General features: G+C 45.3%; 1 protein-coding gene across 3 annotated transcripts in view; it reads right to left on the minus strand.

Moving 5' to 3' along the window:
• GRHL2 (grainyhead like transcription factor 2) overlaps window positions 1-21984 on the minus strand; it is a 64176-nt gene extending 42192 nt beyond the window's left edge. For all 3 annotated transcript variants that reach the window (XM_065752083.1, XM_065752082.1, XM_065752081.1), the window contains exons 1-5: window positions 21635-21984; window positions 10330-10519; window positions 7278-7345; window positions 5404-5788; window positions 2341-2393 (exon numbers count right to left, since the gene is read on the minus strand). In XM_065752083.1, coding sequence (XP_065608155.1) covers window positions 2341-2393; window positions 5404-5788; window positions 7278-7345; window positions 10330-10519; window positions 21635-21654 — 716 coding nt within the window. In that variant the 5' untranslated portion in view covers window positions 21655-21984. The remainder of the gene's footprint in view (window positions 1-2340; window positions 2394-5403; window positions 5789-7277; window positions 7346-10329; window positions 10520-21634) is intronic.
• Between the last annotated feature and the right edge of the window lie 1508 nt (window positions 21985-23492).

A 23492-nucleotide genomic window follows, 5' to 3' on the forward strand; every position in this document is an offset into this window, starting at 1 on the left:
GTGAGGACATGTTGGTCTAAAAGCACAACCTTAACTTCCCAGTTACAAAAATTCTTTGCTCACTGTAACGCTGACATAGCAATATGGAAATGAGGGGAAGACAAAACATTTCTAACTATCCCATGGAAAAAAAAATCATTGATTTTCAAAATCACTTGAATAATAATACATTTTAAATTCCCACTAAGAGAGAGTGGAACTAAAAGTGCCTTGCTCCGCTGACTTTCCATTCAAAGGAAGAGTTTAAGACAGTTTGTTAATCACCTAGAGTGTTCTGATTAATCTAGCTGATAAATGCAAATCCAGTCTTTTTTATAGCTGCTTAAAAGCGAGGGAGCCCACAGGGCTAGCTCTTCTCCTGTCCTAGCATTATGAGAGGGCTTCGGATGAGAAGAAATGCCCTCTGGTTGTGCCAGGGGAGGCTCAGGTTGGATACTACGAAAAATTTCTTCCCCCAGAGAGCAGCAAAGCATTGGCACAGGTGGCCCAGGGAAGCGGTAGAGTCATGTCCCTGGAGGAGTCCAAGAAATGTGGAGATGTGACTCTGAGGCATGTGGTTTAGTGGGCATGGTGGTGAACTTGTACTAGATGATATTAGCAGTGTTTTCCGAACTTAACAATTGTATAGTTCTGTGATTCTATGATTCTGTCCTACAGACTGACTGTCCATTAGTGGTGGGGTGCATACTCTGATTTAGTGTCATATAAAGGCAAAGTAGACTGCACAATAGGCATCAAAGTGCTCTTAGTGCTCTGGGAAATATCTCCCCAGACTCCCCAGCAGACAGAAGGACTAAGCAGGATGTATGTATGCTAGGAGGGCTTGGTATGAACCACAATCAGACACATAGTGGCACAACTGAAGTGTCTACAATCCATTATGCCCTGGTCTTTTTCCTGTCATTACCTGTACTTCATTCAGAAAGACTAAAAAATGTAAACCCCAGACAGGCTGCACCTGACCAATTGTGCAGTCTCTCTGTGGTACCACTTGGGAAATTTCTTCTTGCTCTCAGCTGGTAAACCAGAGCATGCACCATAGCAGGAGGACTGTTTTTACACCTAAGCTTACTTCAGACACTCAGGTGGTTAAAATGCTATTCTGAATCTCACCATGGGTCTTAATTAAAGCCTGTGTAGTTAAAGACTCATATCACAACTTCAGTTACTTTCATATTCTTCACTTTTTTCAATCTGAAGCTTTAATGTCTGAGCACCTATCACTTCCACGGAACTCCTAGGAAAGAAGTCTACTTTCCTGATTGTGTATTCGGAGGTTAGATTCCAAAGTGGACCTGAATCATAGCAGAAAAGACTAAATGCCTGAGAACTGTTAGCAAGGCCAATGCTTCGGGCTTTGATTTTATAAATACCCAGTGTAAGTCAGCACTCTTTGCTACAGTTCTGCTTCATATGTACTGCCCACACAGCAATTCAGTTCCAAGCTCACCGAAGTTAATGATTGTTTTAATATTGCTCAGAAAAAAAGACCAGGCTCTAAGAAACCTCTGCTACAGAAGCAGTCATGTGCCTAGTCCAGGAAAAAAAAATAATGTAGTCATATTCCTGTTTTCTAAAACATGTATAATCTCTCCTATATAAACAGAGCTATTCACGAGATTAAAATTAAGCACTGGCTTATAAATATTATTGATAACAATCTCTCACAGTTAAGTGACTGTGCAGAGTCTGCCCATTCTGTGCATGTATTTTTTTCTTTTCTTAGCAGGAAGGTCAGTATCCCTTTCAAACTTCAGTTCTTTTATTTTTTTCCAAAACTTACAAAAAAATCTCAGTTTTTCACATGGCTTAAAGTAAGCGCTTTACTGATTTTATAGGTAAACTTCAAATATGACAACAGGCATTGTAAAAAGACAGAGGGTTTCCCAGAAAACCTGCAAGGAGTAATAAAGGAAAGTGGAAGGAAAAAAAACAAAAACAGAAATTTCAAAAGGTCAGTTGAGCTTGTTCAGCCACCCTGGACATGGGAGCTGCGTATCCTCCCATCCTGAAAAGGTGGGGAAAATTTTCCATGACTCAGCTGTCAAAGCTGTGCCCCATTACCTGGAGGATTTCTCTGAACAGATTTAATCTCACATAATTCCAGGGACTCCAGAGGAGTTACAACCCAAACCAGGGGTAAGATAACAGGTGAAGATATACACAGGTCAGATTTGAAAGCTAACATGCAGAGAAGGGAAGAACAATGCTGATCAGTGTCAAGAGAGACCTGCAAGTGCCCCAGGGTGACAAAAAGGAGGGTGGGAAATGGTCAAGGAAGCACTTCCTTGGTCACCCTTACGTGATGCCTGCCAACATATTTCAAAGCTTATGCCATACCTTGTTTGTTCGTAAATGTATTCTTCAGCCCCCACTGACACACTGCGATACTTCTGAAAAAAAAAAAAAATAGAAATCAGGTATAGTTCAATGCAAACAAAGAGAAAATACCAACAAAAGCAAAACTGTTTACTTGAGAACCGTTCAGAAATAAAAAACAAAATCATCAACTATTTAAAACTGAAATCACAAAAAACGGAAGACTAACTGGTCTTTAACTAGAATTTATAAAGTTCATTTATATCAAGTTTTTAGAGTTTTTCATAACCTAATGGAATGCAACCAAAAACATCTTCTGCCTTGTTGCACTCCCTGCCTACACATTAATCTATTCTAAAACAAACCTGTAAAAACATATCCCAACTGAAAGATAAGCAGACTTTCAGGAGAAATCACAGTTTTCCTAAAGACTTCACAGTGTCTTTTGTTTTGTTCTGCTTTGTTTAAAATTAGGCCAACTGTCCTTACAGTTTATAAATAAAGGCTGATAAAAATTTAGATTGCTGTATGCTACTTTGAATAGGTGTGGTGATGCAGGCTAAGGCTTTGATCAAGAGCCTGGAGCACCTCTCTTGTGAGAAGAGGCAGAGAGAGCTGGCACTACTCAGCCTGGATAAAAGGGGGATCTCATCAGTGTCCATAAATAACTGAGGGGAGAACAGCAATGAAGACAGAGCCAGGGTCTGCTCAGTGGTCCCAGTGCCAGGATTGGAGGCAATGGGCACCAACTGGAGCACAGGGGTTCGCTCTGAGCACCAGGCAGCACTGCTGTGCTGTGCAGTGCTGGAACACTGGCACAGGTTACTCAGAGGCTGTGGGGTCTCCTCCTTGGGGATGTTGAGAAGCTGCATGGCCATGGGCCTGGGCCCCCTACTCTGGGTGTCCCTGCTGGAGCAGGATGAGCCAGAGGGGCACAGAGGGCCCTGCCAGCCTCAGCCATTCTGTGGTTCTGTGAAAGTATTTTGCCCTCAATACAACATCTCCTTTGAGTGAAGTGCACACTTTACTAGATGGAGTAAAACTTTCAGTCACTCATTACAGAATGAAAGCATCTGTCAAAATAAAAATAACATCAAGAGATAGAATTCCCCAAAATGAAGTCTTTTTGTACAGACTAAGCAAGGACCTATACTCTGCCTTCCTGAACATATGAGCCCATTTGTACTCTACTATGTGAGTAGTAACACACTTTTGGTGATTCTCAGTAACTTGTGGATCATTACATTTAATTCCCAGGACTTCTTTTGTGATCACTGCTCATCAATAAAAAGCTGTTTTGTATCCAGAAGTATCACAACAAATATCCAGTCTGATACAAGTGAAGTGCAAAGTTATTATGTATCAGTCAGGAGTACTTCCTCAAAGACAAAAGTCAAGGATCCACAGGCACAAACTACTGTAGGAAATCTAAACTCTGATGGGATAATTACAATGAAGATTGTCCCATTCTAGCATTTAAATTTAAAGTTCACCCCTTAAATTTAAAGTTCACATAAAAATTTAAACTTCACCCCTGCAAGAGGTGAAGTTAAGATGGAGGTGTGGGTGCCACATGGGAACTCATTCCACCCATTTCTGGCAATCAGGTGTGAGCTGCCTCTTTCTCCACGGGCTGCAGAGTAAGCCTAAGATGACAAGCATCACACTGCTTTAAAAGACACAGTGTAAATAACCAATCCCTTTAAAAAACATTGAATAAAATATTACTGATACCATAATGCATAGTTTGAGATGCAAGGCAAGAGGTAAGTTCCCTTTCTGCCCACCACCAGTACACATGCTTGACAGCACTGTGCACAGCAGGGACTGCCTTTTGGGGTGACTTCCAGCACAACGACCCTTAACAGATCAGCATAATGGAACTGCTGGGCTGCAGCTCCCCTGGAAAGCCATGTGTGCATTATCACCAGACTTCCATAAAAAGTGATTAACCAGTAACAAAGAAAAATAGCTGAAATAATGCAATCTGATAATGCAGAACTACATTTCTAATCCCAGGCTTGATTTTACAGATTTTTCATTGGCAATCTAGATTTCCTCATGAATTATTCATTTAGTTGACCTAAATGTGCTTCTCTATCTTAAAATGGATGTCACCTCCAGATGTCCTCATCCACGATGCTTCTGTGGAGACAATTTACCATTCTAACAGACATGTACACAAACACATAACAAACTTCTCAAATGTTTAGTAAGAGCAAATTACCCCTAATGTAACTTGCTTCATATTCTCAGTTGTTATTTGTACCATTTCATAGAGGAGGAGGAGAAAATCTGTGGAGAGTTTTAACACCTAATACATCTGATTATTCATACAAGCACTGTCAGCCTTAAACCATTTCTACCTTTTCTGCAGTCCTGACTTGTTTGGACTATTCTGCTGCAGGCAAAAGCAGCCAAGGGGTACTTACCATACTAAGACTAGTTTTACAACTACTTTGTCACAACAAAACCGTGTAAAATAGTATCAAGGCAGCTCTTTCTCTTCTGTCATTCCCCTACATGCACAAGCATCTGAGTCCTTCCCTGCCTGTTAACCCCTCCACTCCCGTCTAGTCACCCAATCCCACTAGTTCACCTCCTTGCTCATGATACAGAGCAAAGCTCAGTGTAATGGACAGCTTTTGAATAAATATAGCAGCAGGGATGGACACTGCGCATATGCACTTTCAGAAGAACATCAAGAATTTCCCAGTTACAAAACAGCTGCTGTTTCTTACTGTTAGGAAAAGGTCTGAAGGCAGATCTAGTTCATGGACAACTGATCTTCAGGAATGGTGTCTACTCTCCTTGCTACAATGTTCTTCAAGACAAAAGATCAGTAGCTGTTATTCTTCCTTAAAAACTGTCTTCTGATACACTTCATGATTTTTCCCTACAATCAGCACAGACACCAACAGGACAAAGAGGAGAGTTGAATTTGTTGAAACTAACATTGTTATTCTTTTAACAGCCTTTGTGGGCATCTCAAGCCTCCTTATCTTGTTTACAAGCTCAAATCCCTTATCTTGTTTACAGCTTTTTATTGAGTTCTTAGATGCTAATTTGAGATCAAAAACTTACTTCTGTTCCTCCATCTTTGAAGGTGTCACTGTACGTACTGTCAGGAGTACTGCGCTGGTCATCTTTGAGATAATTGGTGTGGGGAGCAATGTTGGACACTTCATACGGTTCAAAGATAACCCCTCGGTGCTCCTCATTTTCTCCTCTTGTATAGTGTGCTTGTGGGGTCATAAAAACAGGGGTGAACTCTTCTGCTTTTATCACAGTCACTGCAGTCCCCGTAATTGGCGTGGAGCTGCCAGACACATTTGTGTTGTACTCCCTCTTGGATGACTCCAGTGGGTCTTGGTTCAAGGAAAGGTTAACAGGCACCGTCTTCAGGACTTGCACACGGTTCTCTCCCCCACTCAAATTACTCTGAGCTTCCGTGGAACCGAGACAATTTCTGTGAGACAAAAACAAAAACATTATGAACTGTCCTGATAAAGTAAATCTCCTCCTTAAATAGCTTAATGACCTTAGATGTCAGGAAAGGAGATCTGTGCGCTTTCAACTCTGATAAGCCACAAGTAGTGCATTAACAAATCCTAGGCACACGACATGGTGAAGCAGGCACAGAGCTCCCAAACTCTTCGACAGCTTGGTAAAGATGATACACTCGATTTGATCTATACCTGGTAGGACTTGTTATGATCAATTCTGCCTATCTGGGATTACGCTTGCCTTGTCTTGTAATTTGGATGGAAAGTCCATCTACCAGTGCAACAACCCTTAGTCACAAAAAGGCATAAAGAGTAACACAAGGTATGGATTACTAACAATAGGTGACTTGCACGTGAAATAGCAGGAACAGCAAAATCCACATGCTGTATGCTCTTTCTGGACACTACTGCTTGTGTGACTCGGATACCAATGCTCTTCTGAAAGAACAAGCACAGGAATCCTATTGTATCAGAGTAGATCAGTAACGAGATCGTGGCTGCAAGGTAACCTCCAGCAGCATTCCCACGTCTCTGCCTGTGGTCACTGTTGGAAACAATCAGATTGTTCACAGGAGTTGCACTGACATAAAATTGTTAACCTATAAACCTTTCAGTAGGTCTCACATTCTGCTTTGTCTTCAAACCAGGAAATGTATGCTGACATTAGGGCTCCTCTCTCTTCAGGCTTTCCACTTGAGGCCAGTTTTGACAATCTCACTCAACTTTGGAATTTCTTTGGGATTAGCAGAAGTAAAACTGTTCCTCAAAAAACTCTCACATTCCACTCTGAAACAGTGGATTTATGCTACCACTTATTTTAAAGTTTCACCTAACACAACTAGTACAGATGTATAGGGTTGTCATAAATTAGCTACACTGAGAAACTTTGCATAGCAAAAAAATTAGTTACTTCTCCTTAAATACATACTCTCCCTTGTGCAAAGGTCTAAACAAAAACAGGAATCAAGCTTCTCTGACTCTACAACTTTTAGCCTGCTGAGGAGGGCTGAAACCTGAGAAGAGTGACAAGAACTTCTCAGGGAATGATTTTAACAGTTACTTTATGGGTAGACATTCAGTTATGTCAAATAAAACTATACACACTGGGTTACTGAAGCCAAGCTACTCAGTTTCTGCTCTGAGAAAATGGAAGGAAAAGCAGACAATAGCCAACTGTCAGTATAATCTGATTTTACTGATCTCAGCAGCAGTGAAAGAACAAAACACAAGTAATTAAACTTTCTACTACTTTGCAAATTGCATATGTAACAATCCTTCTCTAATTTTTAATAAATTAAAAGGAATAAGGAATAAAGTTTGCTTCCCCAGATAGTCTTCATTCTTGTATCTTGTGGAAGAAACCCACAGACCTTCAAGCTATTGCTGCTCCTTCAGTTCACAACTGATCAACACTGTTAGTATCTGGGTGTATGATTTTGAATAATACTGTACCTTTTATCTTGGTCTTCTTGATTATCATTCACTTTGTTAACAGACAACAGCCTTTTATCTCTGGGAACCTGAGAACAACATCAGGCATGGGGTCAGGTAAATGCAACTGTCAGGTACTTGCAACTTCAGATAGCTCTACTGTAACAACTAGAAAAACCTAAACGCATCAGCCTTGTCTAATACACAGATGCAAGGAGCTGTTTTTCTTTGGAAGACCTATTGTGAACAAGAAGATAATTTCCAAAGAGAAAAAAATTTAGAGATTGTGGGGCTTTTTTCTGGTTCTTGGGTACATAAACCTGGAGCAAAGCTTTTTCCCACATGTCTATCTCTGGAATATCAAAGCAGGTTAAAGCTACGTCAAAATCCAAGTTCACATTCCCAAACACACTGACCCAGGCACTCTTCACTGCTTAACAAATGTTGAGAATGAAAAAATGATGCTTTGATGAGCACTGTGAGGAGAATGTTCTAGCTCAGAGGAAGAAGGATTTTCAATTAAACCACAAGAGCCAGCTGTGAGGTCCTCCTGTTACAGGGCAGCCAGAAGGATGCAGAACTTGTTCCAGGGGAAGCATACAAATCCTTCTCTTCACTAGCACAAGAAGAGGTCAGGGCATGCTGGCATCTCGTCAGAGAACAATGACTTCTGCTTTGCTGAGTACAATGGCAGCCATGAGAATTAACTCAAATCTGGTCCCCAGACTCAAATCGCCACCAAATGGCTTACAGATTCCCAAATACTGGTTTTCTGAAGTTAGCACAGAAATGAAATCATCAAGAGCAAAGTTGCTGCTATGGCTGTGCTTTTCTTTGCTGAACCAGCGATTTTGAATACTTCCCATCTGTTTTTTTTTCCAAGAGATGATACACCTATGTCATCACAGCAGCTAATTCAGGATTAAAGAGCAAGAATAGACCTAAAGATGGGCTACAGTCATTACTGTTATCTTTAAATACTTTATTAAATGATCAGGAAAACACCTGAATTTAAAGGGAAAAAAGAAATATTCCAGTGCACTACTCTACCTAAGGTTAACATCAACTATATCTGCAAGACCACAGAAGAGTCTACAAGTACCAGCCAGAGCCTCTCCTCTTAGGGACATCCTCTCTCCCTGTCCAGCGTCCTTCTGGTTAACAAACCCCCTTTGTGTATTTTAGAAGTGGGATCCAAGCCACAGCTCACACCTGATAATTCCTGTTCTCATTTTATCCCCAAAGGGGGTCTACGTTTGGATAAATATCAGTAGAAGAAGGAGATAAAAAAAGTTACGTTCTGATAATTCATGTTGACTGGGGAAAGTACTTTGACAAAAAAATACCATTACCAGCATGTCAGAATAAATGAACCAGATAATAAATAAGGGCAATTCAAGAGCCTTGTGAATGGAAAGTCCTCTAGGATTCCACAGTGCAGCACAGAGCTTGAAGCGAGACTTTTAACTTCATGTTTGAGAGCATCATCAAGAGCAATCCTTCTCTCGCACTTTAAGACAGAAGTGGCAATTACTGAGTGCTGGAAGTGGCTTTGAGATTAACACAGCTTGTTCCATCTGAACCCCCCCAGGGCTCTTGTAGCTGTCTAGAACCAGGGACAGACATGTTTACCAGAACAATCTTTTGGGAAGGGAAAGGGCTGCTCTCTGTTTTTATACAAAAAAATCCAGCAATTTTATACAAAAAAATCCAGCAATAGAGTAAAGAACTGCTAGATGCAAGGGAATAGCTAGGACAGCAGCCAATACTCCAGATGGTCATACACATCCTGAATTCTACAAGTCCACATTAACTTCACAGACTCTGGTAATTCTGCCAAGCAGAAAACAGGACCGTTCCTCACTCTCACTGGGAAAAGCCTTCCTCTAGTCATTGCAACAGACAAAAGAATAGGACATCCCTTGAAATATAATCAGTAATGAAATAAAACAATATTTAACACTAATGCTGGCATATGGCATCTTGCCTATAAACTCTTTTCTCCTGAACACTCATCTAACAATTCTAGCAGAGACTGAGAAACCCATTCTCTTAAAGCATTTATGCTAATAAATACTAACAGCAGAGGTTTCTCTTCTTCAATTTCCATTCCTGACACTTCTTCATGAATTAAGAGCAGAATGGCATTATTCTGCTGGCTTTCAAAGGTCATTTGTTCAAGTCAGACATCAGTAGCTTGTGGAGTATGATGGTAGTTTAAGTGAAAAGCACTATTTCAGATTTCAGTGTTTAGTAGGCATCACGGATTCTGTTTCCAGAGTATAAAGAGGTTAGCCTGGTTTTCAGAGTGACACTTTTGCATTACAGAGAAATGCACCCTATAGGGCTCTCCTCCAATTTCAGCAGAATCCTTGGGCGTAGCACTAAATTATGAAAGATATGAAAAAGAAAGGTGGTACCAAAGTGAAAGATAAAGCCCTGGGCCTAAAACCAGGTAACAAACTGAAATGATATGAAAACACCTCCCCTGTACATTGAGTTAGCTCTGTGTCCAGACCCATTTCTGTTCTCTACCTTTCAATTTATACCGCAAACTTCAAGAGCAAAGGCTAGACCTCAGTCTATGTTTGTACACAGCCTACTGCAATCATTGTACAAATAAAAATAACATGGGAAACTGTCAGATGAGAGATACTCCAGCCAAAGAACAAATTAAAACATCTGTGGAATGAAGCAAAAAAGCAGACAAACCTACAGATGGACAAGGCCTCCTTTTTTTTCCCACTTTTTAAACTAATACTGCAAGTATAGGAGAACCAAATAAAGGGGGCTTATTCATTCAAAGCTATTCCGAGGTAAGAAGAAGAATGAAGTACTGTAGAAGAAATCATGCCTGCACATTTCAGAATTCTGATTTTGTTTTTTTCTCTCCAGAACTAAATACATCAAAACAGCCTCCGTGAGGGCTTCATGAAGTATAAGGACACTTGATACTAGTATCAGAGATAAAACAAGGTGTAGCAGGCTGTCTTTGAAAACCTGTTCGTTTGATGCCTCATAAGAGTGGGCCCCTGCCAGTGCAGCAGGGAGGAATACCGATGGAGTTACCTACTTTATAATAGTCATATAATAGGCCAAGGGCAGCAGCACTGTCCTCATCACCATTTATGCTCATCATGGCCTTGGTAGCTGCTGTTAGGGGATTCTCCAAATACGACTTCCAGGCTTCATCTTCACTGGTGTAGGCTCGTCTGGTGTTGAATGAAGTGTCATTTGGCACTAAGGCCACAAGTCGCTTGTTACTGCATAGACAGGAAGAATAAAATGGTGATCCAGGAGGGATTACTTTATTTGTAATTCACAAGGCATTGTTAAAGAACATCAAATAGCTAAATAAAAGTGGTATGTTACATAAAGCAAGTGCCTCTGTAATAAATTTGGTGACACATATTTAACAGTATTAGGCATCTTCAGAACTTAACCCCTGATAATAATAATCAAATGTATTTTTACTAATACAGTTAGAGTTAATGAGATATTTTAAAACTATTTGTGAAAAAACTGAAGTTACAATACAAGAACAATTTTGCACCAATATTTTTCCTAGATGTACACCTGATTTGGAAAAATGAAATTAACTAAAATGGGTTACAATTAGACACTTAAGGAAAAAAGGTAAAATGTAGTGCTAGTCTGGTGTTCACCTAAACTGAGTCTGGTTCTGTATTTAATAACAAGGCACTCCCTAGTAATGGAGTTATTTTCCTCCTGTGGAATGCAACTCGTCAATAACTTCAGACAGGTTTTCAATAACAAATGTATGAGCAAAAGGTCCAGTGGATGGAACACAATGAGTCAATATATTTGAGCTCAGTTCCCACTTTATCACTCATCAGATGTACTCATAGATCCATTGTAAATATACACAAAACCATTAGTAAGTGGGATTAGCAGTGGAGCAGTTTCCTCCATCCGGAAAGTAGTACAAACTGACCAGTGCCAGTGAGTCTGATGGGAGAGGTTATTCTGCTGCAGATGTGGCTGGAATTTCCAGTGTAATGGAAACATAAATGAAGATAACTGTATCTGCTTTTGTAAAAAAGTTCAATACACTCATGGATTAAAAAGAAAAACAAAAACAAAAAAAACCAACAAAAAAGTAGCACTCCTAATACACAAGATAACAGAACAGCCAGGTGGGGCAATAGCTGGAAGAAGAGGGTGCCTGCTGCCCATACAAGAGCACTGCCCAGACGTATGGCTCAAGTTACACAGATCCCGATGAAACTTTTAACACATTATCCCATACAAATCCAAAAGCTGCAAAGGCTATGAAATAATTGAACACACTGTGGCTTTTCATAAACCATTCCTTGCTATTGTCTACACAGGACCCATTCAGTATCCAGTCTTCTCTTTTTGCTTTCCTGTAGCCACACAGTGCCAGCTCTGCAATGTACACAGTACAACAGGAGGGCCGTGCAGCAGCTCCTGTTCACAGGGAGCCCCAGGACCCACAGCCCCTCGTTTCCCAACCTTGGCCACAGGAACAGCCATGAGCTCCATGTGAAGCAGAGCATGACCCCTGTCCTGTGAGGAAGAGGACAGGGTGGCTGAGATCACTATCTCCGTGGTACGGGAGCGCTGGCTACAGGCTTCTTTATTTAATGATGAACAAAATAATCTATGTGATAAGTGGAGCAGCGTTTTATGAATTCTGGGGGAACAGAGATGCACAGCTCCACAAAATACGTGCATTGATTACAGTTCAGATTACATCCTCCTTTCATCTGAAATACCTGGAGATTTGGAAGCTCCCCTTCTTTCCCGAGGACCTTTCTTACTGCCTGACCTTTTGCTGTCTGTTCTTAGGACTTTCACCCTCCCTATCTATACTCACACACACGATTTGTGTCGCTGCAGGTTTGCTAGAGCAAACAAAAGCTGAAGTACAAAGTAGGGACCCAGGGAAAGACAGAGAGACCTGCGAGGTCTGCTTTCCTTTTCAATGCGTTATTGTTAGCGGCTCAAATCAGATTTGCAGCAGCCCCATTGTTCGTGCCAGGGGTGGCTGAAGGCCCATTCCCACTCTGGAATAGCCAATTCTCTCCGGCTCACTGCTCATTTTCCATGCAAGGATTCTCCTTTCCTCAACAAAGCTCCCCTTCAGCTGCAGCACTGGCGTTGCACAGCACACAAAGTCCCGCTCACCCGGAGCGCCTGCAGCTCACCGTCAGCACTGCCTTTGGTTGCACCGTGCTCTATCACCCACACAACACTCATAACTGCTTTATGAGCGCTGCAGGCAGACGGCAGATGCCCTTTGGAAGCACCTTCTAACAGTCACACTTCGCTCAGTCACAGACATGCTGGAAGGGAGGAGCTGCTTCACACTGCCCCAATTCAGCAAAGCCAATCCTACAGCCATCGGAAGACAGTGCTGTCCCACAGAGGTGTCGTGGGTGACTGCATCGGGAATGGAAGGTACATGAGCTCCTGAACAAGCAGCCTGCACTTCAGCAGGCGGGCACCACAAAGCTACACGTGCACAAGCCCAAGGCCTCCCAGAGCAATTTTCCCTAAACTCCATTTTTTTTTACATTTAAAAACTCAGTAACCTTCTCCTCTGACTAGAGAGATGGTCTGCAGCTGATCAATCCACACGCTTGCTGTGTTTACTCTGCAAACAGACTGAAACAAAAGCACTAAGAAAAATAGAAAACTTCCTCTTCCCTTCCCCTCCCCCCTCTCACCTGCCTCCAGCTGTAATCAGCTTTGTGGGAGGTTAATGGTCAGACCTAATTATCATGATTTAACATAGTCAATCATTTCAAAGATTGTACGCAAAGCACTCAGCCAAAACAACTGAGACCGCTTTAAGAAAACTTCTCTATTAATTAAGGTCGTTTGGACAGAGGGAATGTTTTCCTGGAGAACCGAGGCTGCTGCGTGTGCACGTGTTCCCTCTCCTTTTCCACTGCTCCTGAGCCTCCAGGTCCGAGTCAGCCAGATGCAGCAGAGGCACAGCTCCGAGGCCAGCACCCCTCTAACCAAAAGAGCCATACTTCATTAAATCCCCTTCACTTGGCTAGAAAGGACAGCAAGAGCAGCAAATACCAGACACATCAATGCCTCCTGAGGCTCCGGTGTAAGCCAGAAGGCAAGAAGGAGCCCAGCCCCGGCCATGCCCCCCAGATCCAAGCCTGCCCACAGCCAGGACACATGCTAACCAGACAGAGCCAGCAGCATACTTGTGCACCCTGACATCATGCCACATCTACTGCAGAGATGCAACCTAGTGAATGAGGAGACCCAGTAGGTGAAAGCCACACGCTTCCTTTCTGACTGTCCCAGGAGCTGCTAGTGAATGCTAAGTCTTTTCTAAACATAAAGACGTGTAAGGACAGAAGCATGTTCTGAGACAAGGGCTAGCTGAGGGGCCAAACTGCCCTGACACTTCAGTGTTTATGTAAAGACTGAACTTCACACAACCTCTAATTTGCAAAATGTTTTCCTCCAAACTGCTTAGTAGAGATGTTCTAGTTTGTATCAGGCTTATGTGATTTGCATGCTTTGCTCTCAAGAGGATAAATCTCCAAGATTCCCCTGCTCGGTACCAGTGATTTCTGCACCTGGTAAACTGATGCTGTTGAACTTAAGAAAAAAAAATATTGAATTTCATAAAACCAGGTTCTGCAAGTGCAGCATATTAATAGACATCCAGAACCGTGCTCGCTTTATCTCACTGCAACTGCTGCAGCCTCGCAGCACGAATTGGAGAGGAACGTTGTACAGGACCCAACTGTCACAACAGCAACACATGAAGGGTATGGCCTTTCAAGTCCTCCTTCTGACAGCAGATGATCAACTTTCAATAACCACTTGGAGCTACAAAATCCTATTACGGATGAAATCTCACACAACTCAATGCAATCTGTAAATTAACTTACATGGAACCATAAACACTCATTAACACACTCAGGAAAAGTGGTAAAAAAAGGCAGCTTCATGAGCAGCTTGCCTTTTATTGAAAAAAAAGATTTCCTGCCTGTCAGTCTCCTCAGCCTTTTTGGCGAACGCAAGCTTTCCACTGGACTTGCAAAGTTAATGCATCCTCAGTCTCCTCCTTTTTTCTAAATTCAAAGTCTGCAGATGCCAGTGGCGGCTGAGGCCACCCTGAACTCAAGTGCATGGATGAACCCAGATGCAACAAGCCCACAGGAACTGTGCAACCATCCCACTCTCCCTACCATATGCTCAGCAACACACAATGTTCCAGACAGTGCCTGGGGAAGAACAAAATCTACTCCTAGATGCCCCCAACTTCTGTCTTACCCAGGAAATTTACCCTTGGAACAGAAAACAGACTCAACTAAGGCATTTCCCGGGGTCTGACTGCTTGTTTGGACACTGCATTTGTTCCATGAGCAAACTAAAGAAAAGAAAGAAAAAAAAAAGAAAAAAATCAAGTGCTCTATTAATCCCTACAAACTTGCTTACTCCCCCAGGTAAGATAGGAGGCCTTCCCCCACCCATGTTTGCAAGGTGCTGGATGGAAGCACACCAAGCAACACGTGCATGGCAGTAGGGGACTGGGAGGAATCCCATTTCTGAGGTCTGCCTGGTCTGACACCATTGAGATAAGTGCACGCATATGCAGCACCTTCTTCATACTGTTGCTTCAGAAGCACAGGCATGGGCTTCGGTCCGCATAGCTGTTATAAAGCTCACAAATTGTAACACCACTTGACATAACAGGAAAAGACAAAACAGACTGTTGTATCCTGGCTCTCAGCCTAGCGCATCAAGGCTATAAAATACTTATTTCTTGTTGGCCAATAAGAAAGTGCACAGGGCAACTGTCTCCTACCTGGAAATCTGGGGGAAATGCAAACTCTATGAGACACAAGCCAAAGAGACTGCTCTGTGCTATGAGCAGACATGTACCACATTGCATCCTGGGTTCCTGATCCTTTAATTATCCAGACCAGAGACCTGGCTGAAGCATGCTGTGACTGGGGGGTTTATGAGATGAAAACCTACCTGCTTCAGCTTTCCTCCTGTGCAAAGAAGAGAATCTCCAGCAGCACCCATGTTTCGTTGGCTATGACAAGTATAGGAACCTACTTCAGCCACATCCAGGAGCTGGAACACACTCCTCCTTCACTTTTGATATATGAATGAAGGCAGTGTGTGGTCAGTCACTGGTGTTTCAATAGACCTAAAGCCCTCTGTAGGGTAAGCTTACACTTGCACAACTCTCCATGCAGCTATGAGGCTACTACTATAAGGAAGATTCAAAGCAGCTGTTCATATCATGTCTTCAACCAGTGTATGTACAAATCCATGGGCACAAATTTAACTACTGCGACCATGTGAAAAATAAATCATCTAAAGGACAGATACCCAAGCAGGCTGAGTTCACAAACTTCAGATCACTGATCATACACTCCCTGTCTGTGCTCATTATAGAACAATGTGCAAATGAAATGTAGCCCTAGTCCTCTCAGTGCTTGAAAACATTTGGTTCAAAGAGGTGAACCCAAATTTAGTAATCTCTGTATCCTGCTCAGCATACACATAGGGTTAAAAAGAAAAATATATACACAGTTGTCTCACTGCAAGTTTTATTAAAAAAAAAAGTGTTGACTCCTCAGGATTTATTGCCAAAGTCGTAATTAAAACATCAGTAACATCTTCAATTAGACAGTTGTGTTCTGTTTAAGCTACAAAGGAAGGTGAGTGTTCAACGAACAGGAAAATCCCAGCCCATGTCTCTTGGTATTTCATCTTCCACAGCCAGCAATCACATCCTCCCCAAAAGTGAAAACAGGCATCTGAAATGTGCTGCACCCAATCCAGGGGGGTTATCAATGCACAGATGACTCGGGAGGAAAGAAGAACCAAAGCAAGGAGACCACCCACAGGCCTGAAGACACAACATCCTCTGGCCCAAGCAACCACCCATACCCAAAGAACTGCCATTAAAGAGGCAGAGTAATTTTACTTCCTAATGACTGCAGGTTTGGGACCCTGGCAAATTTGGGGCTATCATTCTTTCTGAGCGCAAGACCAATCCGAACAAGATCGAGCATGTTAAATGACTGAAAGAAATTATTCTACCTTTACAAAACACTCAAGAGAGGAAGTAAAATAAATAGAAAGCACAAACCAATGCAAAAAAAGACTAGTTCAACAATTAGATGCTTTCTAGTTTTGTTTTTACTCAAAGCCAAAATAACTTAAGCATGTAATCACGATTAAAAAGATTATTATAAATCGGTGATTCATTAACACTGAAAAAAATATTAACAATGTCCAAGTGGAGGCAAAAAAAATCTGCAATGAGGATTAAACGCATACAGTAAAATGAAGACTACTATGAAGACTACTGCAATTAGGCAATTACTCTTCTCGAGACAGACTTCAAACCTGTGATTTCAGAGACTGTTCTGACTCTTACTGAAATAGTGCTTCTACCAGACAATCATTTTCATTACTTCATTAAGCCTGTTGCTTTTTTTTTTCCTGACCAATCAGAGTCTCAAAAGAGGCACGTTTCAGCATATTAATTAAAAAAAAAAACAACACTGTGACATCTCCTCAGAAAAGAAGGATTACTCTGGAGCTCTCAATGCTGAGTCGAGCAGTAGCAGCAGTTACTTGGCAGCTTCAGATCAGGCCACACTTGGTTTTGCTCAGAAGCATACTTCCGGCATGCACAGCACACAGGGCTGCTCCAGCCGTCTCCACACAGCAGCAGTAGGCTTTAAAACTAAGAACGGTTCACAGCAAAGCATCCCTGACCTGCCACAGTTTAACCTGCCCACTGACCCCGTGGCCCTGACTCATTCATTACTCCCATGAAAGTTAATAGAAATGGAACCGCTGCACTGACAGCACAGATCGCTGGATTTTCAGAATACAAAATCTTTTACATGGCCAGGAGGAAAACAAATTCAACAGCTGAGCAGCCCTGGGAGACAAGATTACCCACAATACCAACAACAAGAAAAAAAAAATCAAAGTAAACTCAAAAGCAGCAAATAAAATACAGAAATATGAAATACGCCATCATCACAAACTACTCGGACAACAAACAGAACTATGCAGATGTGTAATGTTCAGGTTGGAGACATTCTCAGCTTACCTGTATGTTGCAATGTTTGACTTCTCCACAGTTCACATGCACTTAATAGGGTTTCATTGGTTAAATATTTCATAAGCAACAATTCTCTTCTTTATGAAGCTGGTGCTATTACAGAACAGGACAGCGTCCCTATACGAACCAATTAGTCCTATCAATTAGTTACTACTGTCCTAATCATTGATTAGAAAGCTAGTGAAAATTCATCCTGTGATTAATTTCTAATTGGCATTTTAAAATGCTATTTTGCACATGTGCAAAAAAAAAAGGTAAGTCAATTGGCAGCTCTGTAGTCACAGAAGAAAATACTTCTGGGAACCATCGTGGTCTGCACTGGATTAATATTTGTGAAAAGTTTTGACAACAAATGTCAGCTGGGTTAATATTATTTCCCCTTCACATGTCCCTGCAAACCAAAAAAGATGTCCCTACTGATCCCTGCTCAAGGAGGAAGTTACATGATCTCTGCAGCCAGGGAAGTGACCCGGGAACACCCCCAGCCCCCACTCCCCTTCCTCTGACCCTCGCCAGCTCTCACCATTGAGGGACGCCTGTGTTACGGGATGGAGCAACCATCTCAGACCCTCACTCCACTCTGCTAAGCTGTGGTTGCAAGTTCTCTGAGGTTCTGCATGCTGACTTTCCACCTTCTGTGCCAAGAAGTGGATATTTTCTGGGGAACGACCATGAGAACAAGTCTGATATCTGAAAAGTACAAGCTTTTAACACCTCTGAATCCTCATATCTCCATTCATCCCTTGATGAGTAACACTGGAAAACCCACCTCCATAGATTCTCTATCTGGACTCTTAGCAGTGGGGGGGGTGGGGGAGGACTTAGCAGTCTGCAATCTAATTGCCATTCCTCGTGAGTCAATGGGGAATACATTGGGCCCTCAAGGGAAGAATTAAGTATAATTCCCAGAATCACACAGAAAACCATAAATACCCCTTGCTGTTACAGTACTGGATGCTTTAGCTAAATAGTACGAAGGCAGCAACTGCATCCAAGAAGAAACACAAAACCAGGGCAAAATTACAGTTAAGAGTCCAACATGGACTTCAGCCACAGATGCTGCCAAGCAGCAGGCAGGATGGGAACATGTCTCCAATGACACATGGGAGCAGGTCTGAACCTATTCCCGCATTCAGCATCACCCTCCCCCAGTTATTTGCCCACATGGACACGCTTGGTGTGGACCTGGGCTGCCCCCAGCCCTCCTTCATGTGGTTGGTCTGAGCACACTCCAACCTCATCTGACTGCTGTATTCAGTTGCTCCTCTGCATCCTGGAGGTGTTGCAGCCTGACCAGCTGGGGGTGAAGCCACAGGTCAGCGTGCTCAGGCCTGCTCCCAGCCCCACTCCTCATGGAGCTTCAGTACCAGCCACAGAGGGACCTGCCACTCACCCAACACTGGGAACAGAGAGGATAGCATTGCAGTGGGACTACTGCTGTTTCTCATTCACAGGGCTAGTGGCAATCCAGCACCCTGTTAAGTCTCACAAAGTACCAAAGGCACCAAATTAACCCTACCCGTGTTCTGGAGCCATTAAACCTCAGGGTTTTGCAGGGATTCATGGTTTCTGTACACTACAGTAAGTGCAACTTCCAGCTGCAGATGCAGCTGTGAACCCAGGAATGCAGACGCCTTGCCAAGGGGATGCTCCTTGCCCTTGCCAACTCAAGGCCCCTTACAATAGCTCTGCGAATTGAGTGGCAACGAGCAGCCACATGGGTCTCCAGAACACTCACAGAAAGGCAGAGGCACGCTTCCTTCTGCGCAGGTTCTTGCTTAAGCAGCTCTGTCTTTAGCACCGGGCATTTGCCTGCCCTCCCTCTGCTGCCCTAGAACATCACTAGATGACATGACATAGCTAGACCAACAAGAAGTTGGTCAAAAAGAAGTCGAAAATAACCACCAATGGCAGACCAGCCTACACTGGCCCAGCATGCCCTAAACCAGCTCTGTCACTGCACAAACATCTGCACTGGCACCACTTGGTATGGGGGCAAAGAGAGACAGCAGCAAGTGGTCACAGCCTGCTTAAGTCAGCAGTACCTCTGAGAAGTGCATGTGAAACTACATCTTATCTCATCTGACAGATAGCAGTTTAGGGAAGAAAGCAGGCCAGACCCAGCTTAAGCAGCACAACTAAGGAGAAAGATGGGAGATATGCACAGTATCTTAGGGATAATCTCCCCCTCCAAGCCCCCCTCAGTTAGCATTAGAATGCAGTGACCTGCTACTTAGCATTCTCACTACCACCACCTCCCTTGCCTAAAAAGGACAATGCAGGCAGCACTACCAGTGGCCCTCCCATGCCCTTCGCTGACCACCTGCCTGCAGCAGTGCTTCACTAGCACAGACTCCACAAAAGACACGTCCACCAAGACTTCCCTATCTAGCATTGTCTGCAAGGAAGGTTTGTTTATACGTAAAGGAAGAACCATGCAGAGGTGCAAAAATGTTGTGCTCCTTGGACTAGGTTTTAATAGGATATAATAAGAGTCTTCAAAAAAAGAAAGAAAGAAAGAAAGAAAAAAGCAGCAACTACTACCCATGCAACATCCTAGTTTAATCTAATTCCTCATTCCACTTGGTCGTCTTTCTGAAAATGATTCTATTTGTCTTCTCACGTTACAACTGTATACTAAGAGCTCAGGGGATTTCTTTACTTTTGATTTCCTTTTCAAACCCTTACTTATCACCTGTAAATTTTATAAACCGTTCCAACCAGCTAGAGGCAGAGCATGGGCCCACCCACAGAGGGGCAGTGCTGCTGCGTGGGGGTCTCTTCGGTGGTGACACCATAGGGGGAGCAGGGACAGAGGGACTGTACTGATGCTCCCATCTGCAGCTTACATCACAGAATTGTAGGGGTTGGAAAGGACCTCCAGAGATCATGGAGTCCAGCCCCCTGCCAAAGCAGCTCCCTAGCCCAGGTTGCACAGGTAGGTAGGGTAGGGACCAGGCGGGTCTGGAACATCCCCAGAGAAGGAGACTCCACCACCTCTCTGTGCAGCCTGTGCCGGTGCTCCGTCACTGCACTGGGAAGAAGTTCCCACACACATTTGTGTGGAACTTCCTATGCATGTTTGTAGCCATTTCCCCTCATCCTATCACCACACACCGCTGGGAAGAGTCTGGTCTCATCCTTTGCCTCCTGCTCCTTCGATATTTATAGATGTGGATCAGATCCACTCTGAGTCTTCTTTTTTGAAGGTTAAACAGAGCCAGGTCTCAGCCTTCCCTTGTAAGAGAAATGCTCCACACCCTTTATCATCTTCATAGCCCTCTGCTGGACTCTTTCCAGGAGATTCTGGTCTTCTTTGCATTGGGGAGCCCAGAACTGGACACAGTACTCCAGATGAGGCCTCACCATGCCATGCTGCGCAATGAAGGGCAGTCCTGGGACTGGTAGCATTCAAGACCCAGAGGAAAAACACTTTTGCCCTCATTCCTGCAATCTTCTGCACGATTTAGTCTTCACTGCAGCTCCTATGGATGTGCCCCCAGGAGCCCGTCCGTGTCCCACTGCTCTGGGCGAACCCGGCTCCTCCCCGCCCCGCAGCAGCCCTCGGAGAGCTCCGTCCTCGTTCCTCTCGTCGCACTTCAATCGCTGCGGCCCTGACCAGGTCCTCCGCAGGCGTTCGTTCCCGCTGCCGTTCCCAGCTCCCGCCGCCATCAGCCCAACTTCACGTCAGCGCCCGCTACTCGAGGAGGCCGCGGCCCCGCTGCCGCCCTCTATCACAACCCCTCTTTCCCCCGAGGCAGCGGGAGCCGGGCCCGGCCTCCATCTTCTCGCCCGTTACCTCCCGCCTCCATCTTCTGCTCGTTGCCCGCCCGACGCCCGCACCCAACTAAGATGGCCCGCGCCGCATTCCTGCGCCTGGGCCTCGGGGTGGGGGTGTGGGGGGGGAGCAGGGGCAGAACAAAGCGCGGGGCTGCGCGCGTGCGGGGCCGGCGGGCACGAGGCCGGGCCCGCTGCTCTCTTAGGGACGCGGGCACACAAGGGCAGGGCGTGGGGCCGCCTCGTGCTCCGGGCGAGGCGGCAGCACACGGCCGTGCCCTCGAGACGAAAGGAGAGGGGGTCTTCTTCCTCCCCCACCCCCCAAAATAAATAAAGCAATAAATGGAATCGGACCGACGTAAGGCAGCAAACGAAACAAACCAAACCGGATCCGCGCGCTGCGGAGCGGCCCGGCGGCGCGCGTCGCTCGGCCCGGCGGAACACATCCAACCGGTCGGGCCGCGCCGGGCGCACTTACTTGTCCGTCTCTTGTGACATGTTTGCTCCAATGAACTCTCGCTCCCCCCTTTTCCCGGCGCTCGGTCTCCCCGGTGGAACTGGACTTTCAGGTCTGTGCAGGTGAAGGTGCGCGCGAACGCCCTGCGCGGCAGAACCAGAGCTACAGGTAATTCAGCTTGCCGTGCCCCCCTGGCCCCGCTCCGCCGCCGCCGGGGCAGCGCAGCGCAGCGCCGCACAGGTACGGCCCCAGCCCCCTCCCGGGAGCGCGGAGAGCGGCCGGGCCGGGCGCGCGCAGGTAACTTTCCGAGCGGCGCCGGATTCTTTCACTAAAGGAGCGGGGCAGAGGGCCGAGCCGCGCGCTGATTGGGCGGGGCGGGCGGCAGGTGCGCTGCCATTGGAAGAGGCGCGCAGGTACGGCGCCGCCGAGCTCCAGGTAACGCGCCGCGCCGCGCCGGGAGGCACCGCGGGGCCGCCGCCGAGCGAAGGGAGAGAGCGAGGGGAGGGGAGGGCCCCCGGCGGGCGGCACGGCCGAGGCCGAGGGGAGGCCTCGCGGGCGGCCGGGCGTGACGGGGCGGCGGGGCTCGGGCAGGTGTGGCGGGCGCCGAACGGCCTCGCGGGGGCCGCGGCTTTTGGGGGCGGTTCGCAGCCGGGCTCCTCGTGGGGTTTGGGGTTGCTTTGAAGGGCATCTGTCGCCGTTTGGCTTCCGACGGTAACTCAGCCGGGTGCGGCCGGTCTCGGCGCTGCTGCGGGGCAGCGTCAGCCCCGTGCGCCCCGTCCGAAAGGACAGCGTGGAGCTCCGGCGGCAGCAGCTGGCACCCGATGGTGAGCTAAGAGGAGGGAAAGGGCTCCTCGGGTCAGCTCGGAGAAGTAAGGAAGCACCGCGCTTCTCGCGGAAGGGCAGCTCAGCACCCGCATCTCCATCCTGCTGCCGCACGGCCCGCTCCGCTCCTCCTCCGGACGCCTTCCCGGGCACCTGGCTTCGTCCCCGCCTTACAGATAGCGCCGCGAATAGGCCGCTGTATTGCGTGGTGACTTTTGCAGGGAAGTTAGTTAGCGGAATGGATTTATGCTGTCCTAAGGGAAGGATCTTTGTACCTCGCGTTTCAGCTGATGAGGGCATAGCAGCAATAAACATCCGTATAACCAAGCGGGAGGGGATGCTCCAAAAGTAATGCCTCCCAGTTTGTTGCGTTAACCCACAGCATCAGAGGCAGTGGTTGTGGTAGGGCAGTGGAAGCTGAACCTTCCCACCGATTTTCCATTACGCGTTGTTGCTGTGTGACAGATGGCAGCAGAGGGGCAGTCTGACAAACTGGCATCTGACGTGGAAGTCCATATGAAGCAGTAGTGTGGGATTCCATTCCTCCATGCAGAAAAAAATGGCACCCACTGACATTCCTCGGTGCTTACTGAATGATTATGGAGACCAAGCAGTGGATGTGAGCACAGGTGGTGGGTTTCGGCAATGGTGGCAGTGACATGAAAGCCACGTTCTGGATGCCCATGCACAGCTGTCACACTACAAAATGAAGAGTGTCTCAACCATCTCTACGTGAATCAGCTAATGGTGGTGGCTGTATCGAAAAATAGTGTTTTGTAGCTGAGAATTTGCTCCATCGAATACTGTTATCATTCTCTGTATCTATTGTAGATTCTGTGGAAATAAATAGGAGGCATTACTTTCAGAGCAACCTCAGTACACTTGCGTATGTGTCAATAACCACACAGAATTGCATCCTGGGGGTCTAATCCTCACTCAGTGCAGTGGAAATCAAGGTTGACCCTTTTAAGTCTTTGATATTACTGGATCGCAGTCAGATGCAAATGGTTGTTACTATCTCTCACCCCTTATCTATTTTCAGTTATTAACCAAATAA

The sequence above is a fragment of the Cyrtonyx montezumae genome, unplaced genomic scaffold (genome assembly GCF_038088225.1).
Source record: "Cyrtonyx montezumae isolate F1298 unplaced genomic scaffold, pur_monq_1.0 scaffold_8, whole genome shotgun sequence".
NCBI lineage: Eukaryota > Metazoa > Chordata > Aves > Galliformes > Odontophoridae > Cyrtonyx > Cyrtonyx montezumae.